A 14,829-nucleotide genomic window follows, 5' to 3' on the forward strand; every position below is an offset into this window, starting at 1 on the left:
GCACATTCAGTCCTCTCTAATCTTTCTTTCCCTTTTCTTCTAAATTCACACAACCTCTTTGTTGGTTTCATTTATTAAAACTACATTCATAATTATTAGTACAACTTCATTAAAAGTTGCATGTGCCAGCACTGGGACCACATCCAAGCTGAACTGTTTGCACCGTTGTGTATCTGCGTGGAAAAAAACCACATTATTTACGTCCACGAAGGTCACGTCTCCCCTTCCACCATCACTTTGATCAACGGTGCAAAACGGCACCGCAACACTTCACTGCTCTGCCTATACAATTATGCAATCTGCCTATAGAGCAATCTATTACGACTGTAACTGAGTGGAGAAAATAATAACTGCGTAATCACAGCCTCTAATGTGCTCTGCAAGTTGCTGTGATCCCAATTTAATTTATTTAATCAACAAACGAGACTTGATATTGCACTCACAGCTTGGATTCCCGCGTGAGATTGTTCTGCATCCCGGGACGTTGCTTTATTATTTTCCTTTAGTCATCACATTTAAGGGAACAAGAAGAGATGATGGGCTTTGTACTTCAGCACATCGGATAAGCTGATCTCAATGAATGAATGAAGTGTTTCCCACACATGCTGTAGGTGTGGGGGTACCTCACAAAGAACATAATGAATAAACTAAGAATCAAATCAATACTTCATACTGAGCAGCCGAAAATGAAGCTTCCTCGTGATGTTGCGACTGTAGTAACATGGAAGCATCTTTCGGATAGAGGAGATCACTTTAAGCCTACCTTAACAATGTCTTCATTTGAGGACTTGCACTGCACAAAAGCCGAGACGTCAGTGACTGCCCCGTTCATCTCAATCGAGACCATTTTGACAGGAATGGCCACAGTGCGTCCGGTCAGAATGGCCGTGTTGATAATCTCGGTGTCCTACGGAGACAAAAAGTAGACATGGCATTCACGAAACAGTGAGAGGCAGAGAGTGATTTTCCTTGATATTTCATCAGTATTACTCATGTCCACATTTAAAGCCATTACCATCAGGGCTCCTGTGCCTACTAGGTGATACTCTCAGTGGCGGAGCAGAACTCATTACTCTATACTGAGACGTCTTTCATTGGATTACATCAACTGACATTTTTATTTCTGCACACTTTTCTTCCAAATGGGGATGAAATGGACAGAAAAGTAATAACCACCTTTTCTCCCCCTAATTTTGTGCAACCTCAAGTAAAAAATTCAGACAAACAAGACATTTACTGTACTGATGCACTGTGACGGACCTTTATGCAATTTTAGCTGGAACACACAAGTCTAACACACACTTGGATGCGTCACTGAAATCCTAATTATTCTGGAAAAAGCGAGAGGAAGTGCTGCTGTCAGTATGAGATTTAAGAGCAATGTGTTAAAATAGCTTTTAATGGGAGGACGTATGACAGAAAGGCTCATTTATTCAGGCCTAATGCATCCATTTTTGTTCATTCATTGTCCATTCAACGGGCTACATGATTATTCTAGTTTGAATCAACATCCATGCGGGTACAGGAGAGAAAGTATAGGGTAATTAGAATTTGAATCAGCATAGGGCGCGAGGGGAAATGCACTGACAATGTCTCAGTTGCCCATATTATCAAAAATCTGTCAACCGTAGTCTAACTGCTGGGATGGTGTTTGATTTGATCATAAACACATAAACACAAAGACTACCTGAAAAACTAAGAAAATGATACATGAAAGAAATCTTTAATGTTTCCTTTCTTTGACTGATACAGCTGCAAATCTGTGCCATGATTTCATAGGTTTATTCAGCAGCCTCTCCTCTGGTGCACACAGGAAAAATGTAGAAAGCAGAATGGGAAAGGAGTGGGCGGCTTTATATTAAGGCATTTCTTTCACACATGTTGGACGCTCTCAAGTTTAGAAGTGTCGTTGCTAGTTTGCTGTCTAATTAGTTAACGTCTCTCGTTTTCATGCACCCTCAAAAAAATGAACATAAGTGGTAGAGAAAAAAAAAAGACATCATCCCAGAAAATGAGCAGAAATCTCGCTGCAACACATGTGAGCACACATGCAGTTCTTAAATTAATCATAAAATGAATTCATGCCTTAGATAGGCACAACCAGAGATAAAATCAGTCTATCTGACAGAATTGTCAACTCATTAAACTCTGACTCGCAGATCTAGACCAAGGCAAACACAAAAGAGGACAGAAGTAAGAATTAAAAGGAAGTCATTCCTGCGTGTCTGCTGGCTCATTTTTAATCAAAACCGAAAATGTTTGAAATTAATACAACACGCGACAGTCTCACTGTCTTATGCAGGAAGTTGACTTTTTATGGGGCATGATTTTTTTGTCTTCTTTTACATTAGTAAGGACATTTCCACTTTAAATCAGAGCAGAAACAGTACAAATCTGTGCAGAAAAATATACCCGTTAACTTTCATTTCCTGAGGGAAAACCAGAGCCCCCTGTATTATACCAGCCCGCTCAAAAATAGTGGAAATGGACGTTAATTTGCATTTACTGTTACCAATTGCATCTTTAAAATTTGTGCTTCACGTGGATGAGAGCTTGGCTAGTATTCACAGTGTCCTTATTTGGGTTTCAGACTAACAAACTTCTGCACATTTGACTACCGACAGCTAAGACTGCAAAAGAGCAGTGTACTTTAGTCTCTACGAAATAGGATTTGCAAGCGCATATATATAGTATCATTTCCTTAACAGTGAGCGTTTCCATCAAAGTTCAATCATGAATCATTGATGTGGCAAAAAAAAAGAACAAGTACAGAACTTTCAGGAACTTTCTTGAGATAGAAAACAGAGCGACTTCACTGAGTGCTACCTGAAAGACAGTCACACATGCTCACATTAATCAGCAGCAGCTTTGGCTTTAAAAAAAAAGCTACTTTTGTCTGTTTCCTGGTCACATGGTCAAGACGACCTGCTGAAGTTGAAACTGAGCATCAGAATGGGGACTAAAGTTGATTTAAGTGATTGTGAACATGATTATTGGTAGACAGGCTGCTCTGAGTGTTTCATTGGCAGATTGGCTGATTTACTGGGATTTTCCCAGACAACCGTCTCTGGGGTTTGGCCCAGCATGCTTTTTGCCAATTTTATTAACCAAAAAAGAGAAACTACCAAACGACCAGCATTGCTCTGAGAGAAACTGCTTTGTTAATGCCAGAGGACAGGGGAGAATGGCCAGATTTCTTTGAGCTGATAGAAAAGCAGCAGTAACTCCAATTACCACTCCTTACAACCAAGGTATGCAGAGGAGCACCTCTGAATGCACAAAATGCCTCAGTAGATGGACTGCAGTAGCAGAAGAACAGAACTCCTGTCAGCTAAAACAGGAAACCGAGGCTGTTTTAGCTGTCCAAGTTTGGCAACCAAGGCTACCAAACTTGGACAATATAAGATTATCTTGGAGCACTTTGGGCCACTTAGGGTTCAGGTTAAATAAGCATCATACACCACAGCCTACCTGACTTTGCTGCAGACCAAGTTCATCCCTTTATACCTACAGCACACCCAACCCATGTCACATAGCTCAAATCATCTCAAACTGGTTTCCTGAGCACAACAATGAGTTAACGGTCTCCACAATCACCACATCCGAGTCCAGAAGAGCATCTCTGGGATTCGGTAGAATGGGAGATTCACATCATGGATGTGCACCAACTGTGTGATGCTGTCATGTCAATATGGACCAAAATCTCTGAGCCATGAAGATTACTTCCTTTTGGCTTCAAAAGGCAAAAGGGGGTCCCAATCAAGTACTAGCAATTGTACCTAATGAAGTAGTTGCATGATAGTACACTAGGTATTACTGAAGGTACTGGAAATGCCTTTTTATGATTCACAGTAACCAAAAATAATGCTTATATATCTTATGAAGTTTTTGTACTTTCTGAAATAAAACACGAGTTTCCTTCTCTGTCCCTTTACATCAGTCTTGTTAGTAATTGGCTGCCCTTCAAAAACAGAAGGTTTGAAGAGCCAGTGGGTGAGACGTCACTCACAGAGATAACCATATTAAAGATATGCCTTCTCTATAGCATCATAACAGATTCTTGAGTGGAGCTTAAAGAAAAGCTTTTATTTCTGTTCTTTTATATTTAAAGAAAAGTCTATTAGGTCCTGTTTGACCTCTATTATAAATCTATATTAGTTTCTGGTTAGTACCTTATTCCTTGTGTCTGTATTATCCACACGCATTTATATCCTTGTAAAATGATCTGAACCATTAGGGGAACAGCATGCTTTTTGGCAGTTGTATTAACCAAAAATATGTTCTCATCCAAGTAAAAACCCCATGATTAAACCAATCTATTTCAAAGACCTTTTGTTTAGAATAATAAAACAAAATGTGTTCAGCAAATTCTAGCATTAGAACTGATTTGTTTTTGTTATTGAAGTTAAGGCATCAGGCAGGAAATGCAGCTTTTTTTTATTAGCTTAGAGTGTGGGGCCAATTTATGGGAAGCAAAGCACAGCAGACCACCTTGGATAACTGACTGGACTCTAGGGGACAATCCTAATTGAAAGACATCCTCCCTAAGCTCTCCTTGCTGTTCCAGCATCTGGTAAATATTACAAAACACAAGACACTTTACCAACAAACGTGTGCTGCAATGGGATCTCTAATTATACTCACCTAAATTCAGCAGAGAACAACGATCAGTCATCAGTTTGCTCGGCTATCGTTTCACTTATTTATCAAGTTCTTTAGGAAGCAGTGAAACAGTTTTTAAATACACCACGGCAAACATTAAAAATGCTGTTTTCATCTTACTGAACACAAGTGGTTTTGTTTTGTGACTTTAAAAGCATAAAATTACAATTCAAACTGGCCCACCTGACATCATGTGGCCCAGGTAAAAAATATCAACTGGGCTAAAGCCTGATTAGCCCTCCCTCTGTGACATGTGTTTTCATGTCACAGAGGGAGGATATCTCTAATAACATCATCTGAGGTCTACAGCTCTGCCTGTATCAAATCAAGACCACATGCTGCTTGAGAGGGGCAACCAATCAGAAGACAGAGCTGGCATCATGCAACTTTGAATCGTGCATATCTATTCCAGTAGAATCCAACAATAACTTGGAAATAAGCATAACAAGTCCACTGTTAGTGAACATTTTCCAATTTAACCAAATAAATAAATAAATAAACAAATAATAATAATAAACAAATAAATTTCTTGGAGAGATAATTGATGATAAGCTTAGTTGGAAGTCTCATATAAATCATGTGACAACAAAAATGTCAAAAACCGTTGCTATTCTCTACAAAACAAAGCATGTTCTCAACAAGAACTCATTATACGCGCTTTATTGTTCTCTTCCATACATGACTTATTGTCTAGAGATATGGGGTAATGCATATAAAACTAATACTCTTCCTATTTTCTAGTTTCAAAAAAGAGCTATAAGAATTTTAAATCAATTGAACTATATAGAACCAACTAACATTTTGTTTATTAATTTGAATACCCTGAAATTTTATGATTTAGTTGGACATAACATGGCACAGATAATGTATAAAGCACAAAATAACTCAGAAGCTGTTTGAAGTCAGAGAGAGTCAATATGACTTGACTATGACAGATGTCTTTAAAAACAACAAGATAAGGACAAACATAAAGCAGAGATGTGTTTCTGTTAGAGGAGTTAACTTGTGGAATAGTTATGACAGTGATTTAAAAAGGTGTAGTTTATTTTCCTTGTTTAAAAACATGTTTAAACCTAGAGTATTATAAAAATATATAAATCAAGAATGAAAAAAGCAAGAATAATAATACTGAAACTTGTTTTGCTTTGATTATTGTTATGAAATTTTATTTAATGTATTTACTTATCTAAGGTGGAAGGGTTTTTTGGTTTTGTTTTGTTTTTTGTTTGTTTGTTTGTTTTGTTTTACTCTTTTGCTTCAAGCCCTGTGTACATGAGCTGCATGCTAAACGATGAAAGGGTTGGCATAATAAGCATGTGCTTCAGCCAATACCTTTTGATTAGCCTTGTCTCGTGCTTTCTTGCTTTGTGGTAGATCTTTATTCTGTATTCATTGAGATATTTGAATGTTAATCAAATAGAGAAAGAAAGAAAGAAAGAAAAATAACCGTTTTTTAAAATTCTGTAATATTTAGTTTTACAATTTTATAACTTTAAAAAATTTATTCTGTTTGAGAAGATTGTGTGTTTGTGTGTGTGTATGTAATGTCAGTTTCCTCTAAGCTGTGATTAGAGACAGTTGTCCAACCCATTTCTACATAACTGAGTTGCAAATGCCCACAGGGGTCTGGGTTTGCGGAGCAATGAGGCGAGTTTACTTTGCGTGCGAGTCCACGAAAAATGCTCAACTATTACCCTCTCTAGCTGCCTTTGAATAATGTAAGCAAATACTTTTTGCCAGATGTGTGTCTTTATAAATGCACAAGCGTATACATTTGAAAATAACACATGACTTGAATCTCTATCACATCATTTTTTATTTAACATCTGGTCGATGCTGTGGCAGAGAGCAGCTGATGGAAGTGGGAATCTGGCATAACTGTTACTCCCTCCTCTGTATCATCCTGCCAGTTCTCTCTCTCAAAAAAAAGTCATGTGAAAGAGGGCTTTAGTGGTTTGGTGTTAATAGCGGCTCAAAATGTGCAATAAGCCCCGGGGTTGATTTAACCTTACCACCCTGGAATTGTTTCACTCTGACACTGTAAATTCACCAGTAATTCCTCCCTTCTCCTCCCCCTTCCTCCTCTCATCAGCAGCGGGTGAGCTGTAGTTGGCACACAACCCGGGGACGTCCACCTCTCTGTGAGACGCTCTTCTTCATTCTTCGTCCTCGCTGTTCTCGCTCCTCGTTCACTGTTCGTGACTCCACTCTAGACATTCATCTCTGTCGCTTTGTGACACAAGAAGCATCATTTTTGTATTTTAGTGACAGAACCACCTCCCACCTCTGTATATCCGCAGTTTCACAAAGAGCTGATTTGTTCTACAGGCTATAAGTGGGTGTTTGCCACCAGTGTTAGTGGATCTGCATCTGTGGAAGCTTAAAATGAGTACAGGAAAATGAAGAAGAAGAAGAAGGAAGATGTGCAATATCAGAGTCAGACTCTTGTTATATCATGAGAGTTGTTTTTCTTTGACTATTGTACTCTTAACATAATTAGTTTCTGCTCTAAATATTTTAGTACCTTGACCTGGGCAACAAAGAGATGCTAATAAAAAAAGCCCTTGGGACACATTGGTTGAACTGATAAATATGCAGCGGTGTTCATGTTTGTTGTGATAGTTACTTTGCAATCTGATCATAAAATCATCCTGTTTATAGTTTGTTGCTAGACGGCGTTCCTGTTAAGGACTGGAGAAACACGCACCTGCTGCAGGGTCAGATCCATGCTGAGAATTCAACGTTCATAACCATCAATCAGTCATAGTCAGCAAATTACTCATGTCCCCCCAAAATAACCACAACGACTATCAAAACACAATCACTGGCAATCATTACTGTGTGGAACGAGGGGCAAATAAAAAGTTTCATGAAAACTTGCCTCGACTTTTTTATGTTGTCCTGTTCCTGAACTTCTGCCAGTGCACTTTTGCACCACTTGCAGTATTCTGCATTATGATGCATGCTGGATCTCTTCCATTGTGTCGAAATGGGAGCTATTTAGCCTGAGCATAATTTTGGGTAAGAAAGCAAAGCTGCAGCAATGGGGCAGGTTGCCCCAAAGCTGAGGTCGTTATCACAGATGTGACGGTTCGACCCTTTAAAGATGAAAAAAAAAAATGCTTCTGCTTTCACTCTTGACCTAATGAGATGGCTTCGGGCTTGGACACTGCGGTCTCTGCTAGTGGCATGTGCTGTTTGGTCTCTGGGTCATAGCAGGAGACCCAACTCTCATCACCGGTAATGATCCTCGACATGAAGGTTGTGTCAGTTTGACACAGAAGTTGATGTTTGCTTTCAGCACAAGTTTGAAGTCCATGGCGAAATCACGCAATCACGAGAGTGGTGAGAACAGGACTTCTACAGAGTTGTCTAAACACGGCAGCAGAGCTGGAAGCACCTCTGTGCTGCCTGAGGGGGAGACCTTCAAGGGGATTGGAGCTAAACTTAAGCTATTTAAGAATCTGCGATGATGACTTCTCCTTTTGCTCTGAGAGACCTGCCTGTTTTCAGTTTGCATAGTTTCTATTATCGGTTCTAAAAGTGTTACATTTCTATCTGGACCAGAAGGATCATCACTCTCACTCTTTGATATGAATAAAAATCTATTTACAAGATATTCTCCTTTTTCAAGGTGACCATATTAGATCCTGACATCTGGAAATAGTAAATGTTGCCTGATCATAATCGTTTTTTAAGTTTAGGCTTTGTTCACTAGATTCATGAGGTTTAGTGGAAATGAGATTGTCTCAAGTTTGATTTTAAGTAAACTGTGTCTATTTATGTCATTGAACAATGTCAGCAATCCTTGATAGACTAATTGGAAGCACTCTAAATTCCACTGATGTGAAAACTTTTTAAATTGATCAAGCCTGACTGGTCTCATTGTGCAATTTGTTACAGATCATTTTTTTCCTTTTAGTTTGAAAACACAAGCAGGGAAGTATTTTTCGCGATGGCCATGAAATTCCACAACAGCTAAAATAGTGAAATGACAAGAATGCCAGTTTCCTTTTAGCATTTACATGATGGGTGCGCTTAGCGACTGCAACTGAACGCCATTACAATAAACAATTCGACCAAGTGAGGAGAGAGTAGAGGTGGCAAATTCTTCCATGCAGCCTGGTTCACCCTGGTTGTAAATTTTACAGGGCAAAGTCATATAGGCAGAAATCTATTTCTGCAACGAAGCGAAACACATCTGGGTACAAGATGCATGCTAATCCCAAATATCAAGGGGCCCAGAGATATTAAGCGAACCTTATGTTGCAACAGATGTGAAGCACACAAAGTCATAACTGCTGCTCAAGTATATTTATTGGAGCTTTAGATGCAGAACTGTTGCAATTATGTAAATATATAACAGATAACCAAGAGCTGTTATTAGAAGCACAAAGCCTCAGGAGTTGTCAGTGTAGAGCTCCTTCTTATGTCTTAAAATATTTTTAAAAGCATATTTTCTGTATTGTAAGAGAAAACATTAGCTAACATTGTACTGGTGGAACAGCTTAACGTTTGTAAAGGGCTGATGACCTTCGCTCCTATGAATATGCAAACATCCTAAGAAAAAAGCTTTGAGCAATTCTTAGACATTTACTGCTCCATGCAGTCTGCTGTATTATGTGCCATGAACAATACGGTTTATTACTGGCAAAACAGCGGATTTCAATACACTAAACAACTGCACCAAAACCACAAGAGAGTTAAGTACAAAGGCAGGTGTAGTTGGATGCTCTCAGCACTGCCTGGCTGATTAATTTCTCTTTGTTTCCATAATCTGTTTTTAACACTCAATAATTGCCACCTTTCAAAAGGCAAAAGGAAGAGTCCAGATTAGAAGAGTAATGGACACTTGGACTTGTCGGCTCTGAACAATCAGTAAGTCGCTGCAGACGGCGTAGGTGTTGATTGGATGTATGTGCAATGGCAAGCTGTCTGTGTGCAGAATGCTCTGCACACATTGTATACTGAAACTAGACCTGCTGAAGAATGAATGTGCGCTGATTAAAAGGAAAACTAATATAAAAAAATAAAATATTAAAAATTAAGTCAGGTGTGCAATTTACACTGACATTTTATTGTAAGAATCAGGAAGCAGAAAGTGAATGGCTATTAGACATTTCAGAAGAAATATGTAAAAATCTTGTACTGTACGGTTACTTGCTACTCTTAAATGACTAATCCTGCAAAAAATCGCTAAAAACACAGGAAATGTACAGTAATGTCACATTTTATATAAATACAACTGAATACTGTAACTGATTAGCATTCTAAAGTGTAAATTATTCTATTCTATACATTCTCTACCTGTTTAAATAAATCACTGCAGTCCCGACTGTAACAGCCAATATTTTAGTGTTATTTAACAGTAACAAACTGAAACATCTGTTTTGTGTGCCAGTACTTACAAATAGGTATGCAGTATTTACAAAAATATCTAGAGTATAATTTATTTCTCATTTGCAATATAACAGACTGTCTCTTATTTACCAAAATTGTGTTTTTTCTACTGTACTTAGAGTTTAGTGGTAGTAGAAATGAGTCCCTGTTATTCACAACCTTACATAAGCATGTTGCAGCACTAACACATTGTCAGAGTTATATTGTAAAAGGGTACTGAGCTTTTAAAGAAACCAACCAGTGTATTATTCTGGTTCTATGGAAGCCACACAATGGCTAATGTAATAGTTCACACTGAATTTGGCTCAATATATCAGACCTAGTGATGGTTTTACTACAAAAATATTTTGTAACTGCATAATATGTGTTATATTTCAAAGGCTTAAGGCAGAAACCTACACGAACACTTTAAATAATACTGAGTAAAATAAAATGAATGTGAATTTTTAAAAATGACATCTATATGAATTTCTCATTACTCACCATGGCCAGAGGGATGATGGCCTGAATGTCCCGCTGCACCACCGTCAGTTCTGTCACGACCTTCTCTGAATCAGGCGGTGGGTTTTGTCCCTTGTAATCAATGTTCCAGTTGATCCTTCTGGTTACCGAGAGGCTGGTGAAGTTCTCCATCTCAAAGTCCAGCTGCATCACCTCGACATTGCCCACCACATCCCTGCCAGACCGCATGGAGACAACCATCAAACAGAGCCCAGCGTAAATGTCAAACACTGCTCATAGCAACATATTCATCAGAACACAGGAGAGTGTACATAAGCAGAAATTCTGGCAGTATATTTGTTTTCAGTGATGAAATAGTTGACTAGATAGTGCTTAATTATTAAAAATGTCATTTAGTGTGTGGTTGACACACTGCTTTTAATTTATTTTTAACGCTGTCCCCGAGTTACCCTTGAGTTGAAACGAAGAAATAATGCATTCATTAAGACTTCAGCGTGTGAAACACTGCAGCCAAGAGCTTTAGAGCTGAATAGATACTTCTCAGATGGCGCAGTTTCAGTATTTGTTCTTCACTCAAAGCGATTCTACATTTACATATCTTAAAGTAGAACTTTTTGTAGACTTTCAATAGAACACCATATACAAGTTCTGCATATAATCATATACATAAGCAGGTGATCACCTCCAAAATAAGGCCGTAGCGTTTTCTGTCTTGAATAGAAAGGAGCTGAAGATTGATCACAGTTTTGTGGTTGGATCAGTGAATCAATGGCCACAAAGCTGCCCTGGACAAGACCTCTGATTAAAATCTTGGCTCTAGGATTTGGTTTTTGCTCTAGTCAAATCAATGTCACACATTCAGCAGAGCTCAGAGGAGTTGTCAGCCACAGTCGATGATGACAACGCCCTGTCGCCACTTTTCATTCAGTCGGCGGGATCATAAACAGCTCCTTCACTGTCTTCATCAGATTTCCTGACAGATACAAGGTAGATAACAATGCTATAGAATCTTAAAGGTCATAGCCAGGGGCAGACTAAAACAAGAGTTTAGATTGGGTCATTATTCCACCCCGCTCTGCTCATGCAAACCAGCAGAATGCTAATATTGCTGGCTCACTCTGCCGTCTGTTTAGAGATATCCAGATATCAGGTTTTTATTTTTACTTGGCAAGCAAATTACAATGTAAAATGTAGTATTTGTAACAGCAATAATTTGACAAAATGATATAAAAATGTATATTTTCAAATGTCCGCCATGGCTGTTGGTGACCAGGAATACACCGATTACAGCAAAAAAACACATGTAGAAAAGCTGTCATATAAAATAATCAGGATACACTTTTAAAACAGAGAGAGAGAGATACTTTCATATGTTTTTATATCAAAACATCAAGCACAAGTATCCAAAAACTTCAATTCAATTTCATTTATACAGCGCCAAATCACAACAGCAGTTGCCTCAAGGTGCTTTATATTGTAAGGTAGAGTCTACAATAATAGATACAGAGGAAAAACCCAACAATCATATGACCCCCTATGAGCAAGCACTTTGGTGACAGTGGGAAATAAAAACTCCCTTTTAACAGGAAGAAACCTCCAGCAGAACCAGGCTCAGGGAGGGGCGGGGCCATCTGCTGCGACCGGTTGGGGAGAGAGAAGACACACACAGAGAGAGAACTTCACACACATTCACATGAAACTGATCCTGAGCTCACACAGTGTTTTAGCTGCTGTTCTGGATCGACCCGGTTCCTGACTGGCACTTATTTTTCAGTATTTAACTGCATCTCCTTTTAATTTTCTCCCTTTCTCAAACAGCATTACTTAATTCATTGTCCGCCTTGCAGAGAGAAAGGGAGGATGTTGCATGTTGTTGCTGTTGTGTGAATTTATTTGTGTTTTTATGCTGTTTTGTTTTTCTTACTAACTTTAAGTTTAGGTTTAAGAAACACGCACTCAGTCACCAATTTCTTTGGTTTCTTGGAAAATTAAAGCACTTTCTAAATGTAACATTTCACACACGACACCAGTATTTCTCGAGGTCTCACACTGGAACTTAACACATATTCCAGCCATCAGCAGACAGCGTGCTGAAATTTTCTCATTTTAACTAATGATATGGTCACATTTTGAAAAATAAGGAACTATCTTAAAGGCAGGGAACAACATAATTGCCATATACTGTAATCACAGTGTACAGTTAAAGAAAAAACCTGATATTAGATTTTGAAAAATGTTCCTATATCCTTCCACTTATATAAAAGTGTCAAAGGGGTCATTATTGAGAAATAATAGTTTTCTAATGGTTTTCCTACTCACTTTATTAAGTTATCATATACAACGACTTATTCAGGGATTGACTTTAAATGAAACAGAGAGAAGGGTCTTGTCAATAACCAATCACTGCTCCCTAATCTCGCCAGCTTTCTCCTTCTATCCTAAGGTCTGAGTGTTGAGTCTGTGCAAGGAGATTGCAAATTCTGTTCTGCCTCTCACTTTGGAATAGACGTCATTAAACGGGCTGCAGATTTGCTTCTAACCGATCAATCGCTATTGGTAGGTAACCTGATTGTTCTCATGGCCATGCACACAAACTATCTGAACACCATCACCCTTTGTGCCTCCATCTACCAGAAACTTTTGCTTAGCTTTTTACTATCACAACCATGCCAACGGTTCAAAAACCGCAGCGGCCTTCTTATTATGAAAATTCTGCTTGTTGGGCTTGTAATCCTCAGGTTCAACAAGCCTAACATTAAACAATCTCACTGGTGGTGAAGAGGCAAATTAATTCTCTTTCCAGCTGCTGCGAGAATCATCCCACCCAAGCCTCACCTTTAGCGAAAAGTGAAGCAGTAGCTATCTGTCCTTCACAAAAAGCAGAAAGCTCCCAGCATTCAGTCTGAGAGGCTTTTAATGAAAGCTGGATCAAACTCCATGTACAACCGTCCGCCCACAAAAGGTTCCTCTCAGGAACACCGAGATGAGATCTCAGCCTATTTGTCTCGACATCACTCACTGAAAACAAACACCTCCGTCTGTCTGTGACACACTCAAACTGTCATCAATACGGCCCACTAGTGAGTGCAGGTACAGCCGCTCAATACTATGTTGCCTGCCACCATGCTGGAGGGAAGGAAAATGATGTTCACAATACAGTGGTTTAGGTTAGAGGGCATACTTTTTTTTATGAGAGTGAACTGCAAAATGTGAAACTGTAACTGAGAGCTGCAGAAGAAAAGCTCGGATTTTTTGACTCAAAGAGCTGTAGATTCACTTGACATTATGACATTAGTTTTTAGATCTGAATCAAAAGAGCAGATTTGAGGAATTATGGCACTGCTATCTGTTACCACATGGCTTAACATGGCCTCTCTGCTTCTTTACATTGCTGTTATCTGCATCGTGACTCCACAGAACAACTCCAGAGTGTGAGCTTCATGTTTCACTTTAGATCTTTGTCTTGCCAGTTAATGCTTCTCATTTTCTGCTTGGCTTTATTATAGACAGAAAAATAATCTTAAAAGCAAAGAAATGCACAGTGGTCTGGTGGTCAGCTCAGTCAAATCACAGCCAAGAAGGTCTGGTTCAAATCCACGGGCCACCTGGGGTGTTTCTGTGTGGAGTTTGCAGGTTCTCCCTGTGCCTGCATGGCTTCTCTCCGGGTCCTCTGGCTTCTTCCCACAGTCCAAGCACATACACGTTAGGTTAACTGCTGATTTGAAATTGCCCATAGGTGTGAAAGTAAGTGTGAATGTCTCTATGTGCTGGCCCTGTGATAGACTGTGGACCTGTCCAGGGTCCACCCCGCTTCTCACCCAGTGGCACCTGAATGACCCTGAATTAGATAAGTGGAAGAAAATCAATGAACAGATGTCAGCTCTCGTGTGTTTTGGTACACATTTTTTACCACAATCGGCTTCATCCGATGAATGTCCCTGTGTCCATTAGCTACTTTTCTGGAGTAAATCCTGCACGGCAGACAACCCACTCATGTGACTTTTTCTCCTGTTTACAATTTAGGCTAAAATTTTCCGATGGTTCACTTTGAAATGTCAGTGCTGTCACTGTCCTGCATTGATGCCCTGATTTCCCATTGCTGTAACGCGTGCACCACAACAACATACACCTAATTATATTAGCCCTAATTAATTCTCCTGCTGAACTAAATCAAACAAGACTCGTCCAACTCACTGTGTATGTGTAGTGTACCTCATTAGATAACACTTTTTAACAATTTTAATTGGGATCTAAATCAGTGTGTGTGTTTTTCACCGAGGCCATTCTGTGGAGGAACCTAACATT

The 14,829-nt window shown here is 39.1% G+C and overlaps 1 protein-coding gene across 2 annotated transcripts in view; it reads right to left on the reverse strand.

Annotated features, from left to right (window-relative positions):
- Positions 1-14,829, reverse strand: part of tmem132e (transmembrane protein 132E) — a 431,641-nt gene that overhangs the window by 56,214 nt on the left and 360,598 nt on the right. For both annotated transcript variants that reach the window (XM_039618561.1, XM_039618560.1), the window contains exons 4-5: positions 10,546-10,738; positions 764-907 (exon numbers count right to left, since the gene is read on the reverse strand). In XM_039618561.1, coding sequence (XP_039474495.1) covers positions 764-907; positions 10,546-10,738 — 337 coding nt within the window. The remainder of the gene's footprint in view (positions 1-763; positions 908-10,545; positions 10,739-14,829) is intronic.

Source organism: Oreochromis aureus, linkage group 10 (genome assembly GCF_013358895.1).
Source record: "Oreochromis aureus strain Israel breed Guangdong linkage group 10, ZZ_aureus, whole genome shotgun sequence".
In the NCBI taxonomy this organism is placed as follows: Eukaryota; Metazoa; Chordata; class Actinopteri; order Cichliformes; family Cichlidae; genus Oreochromis; species Oreochromis aureus.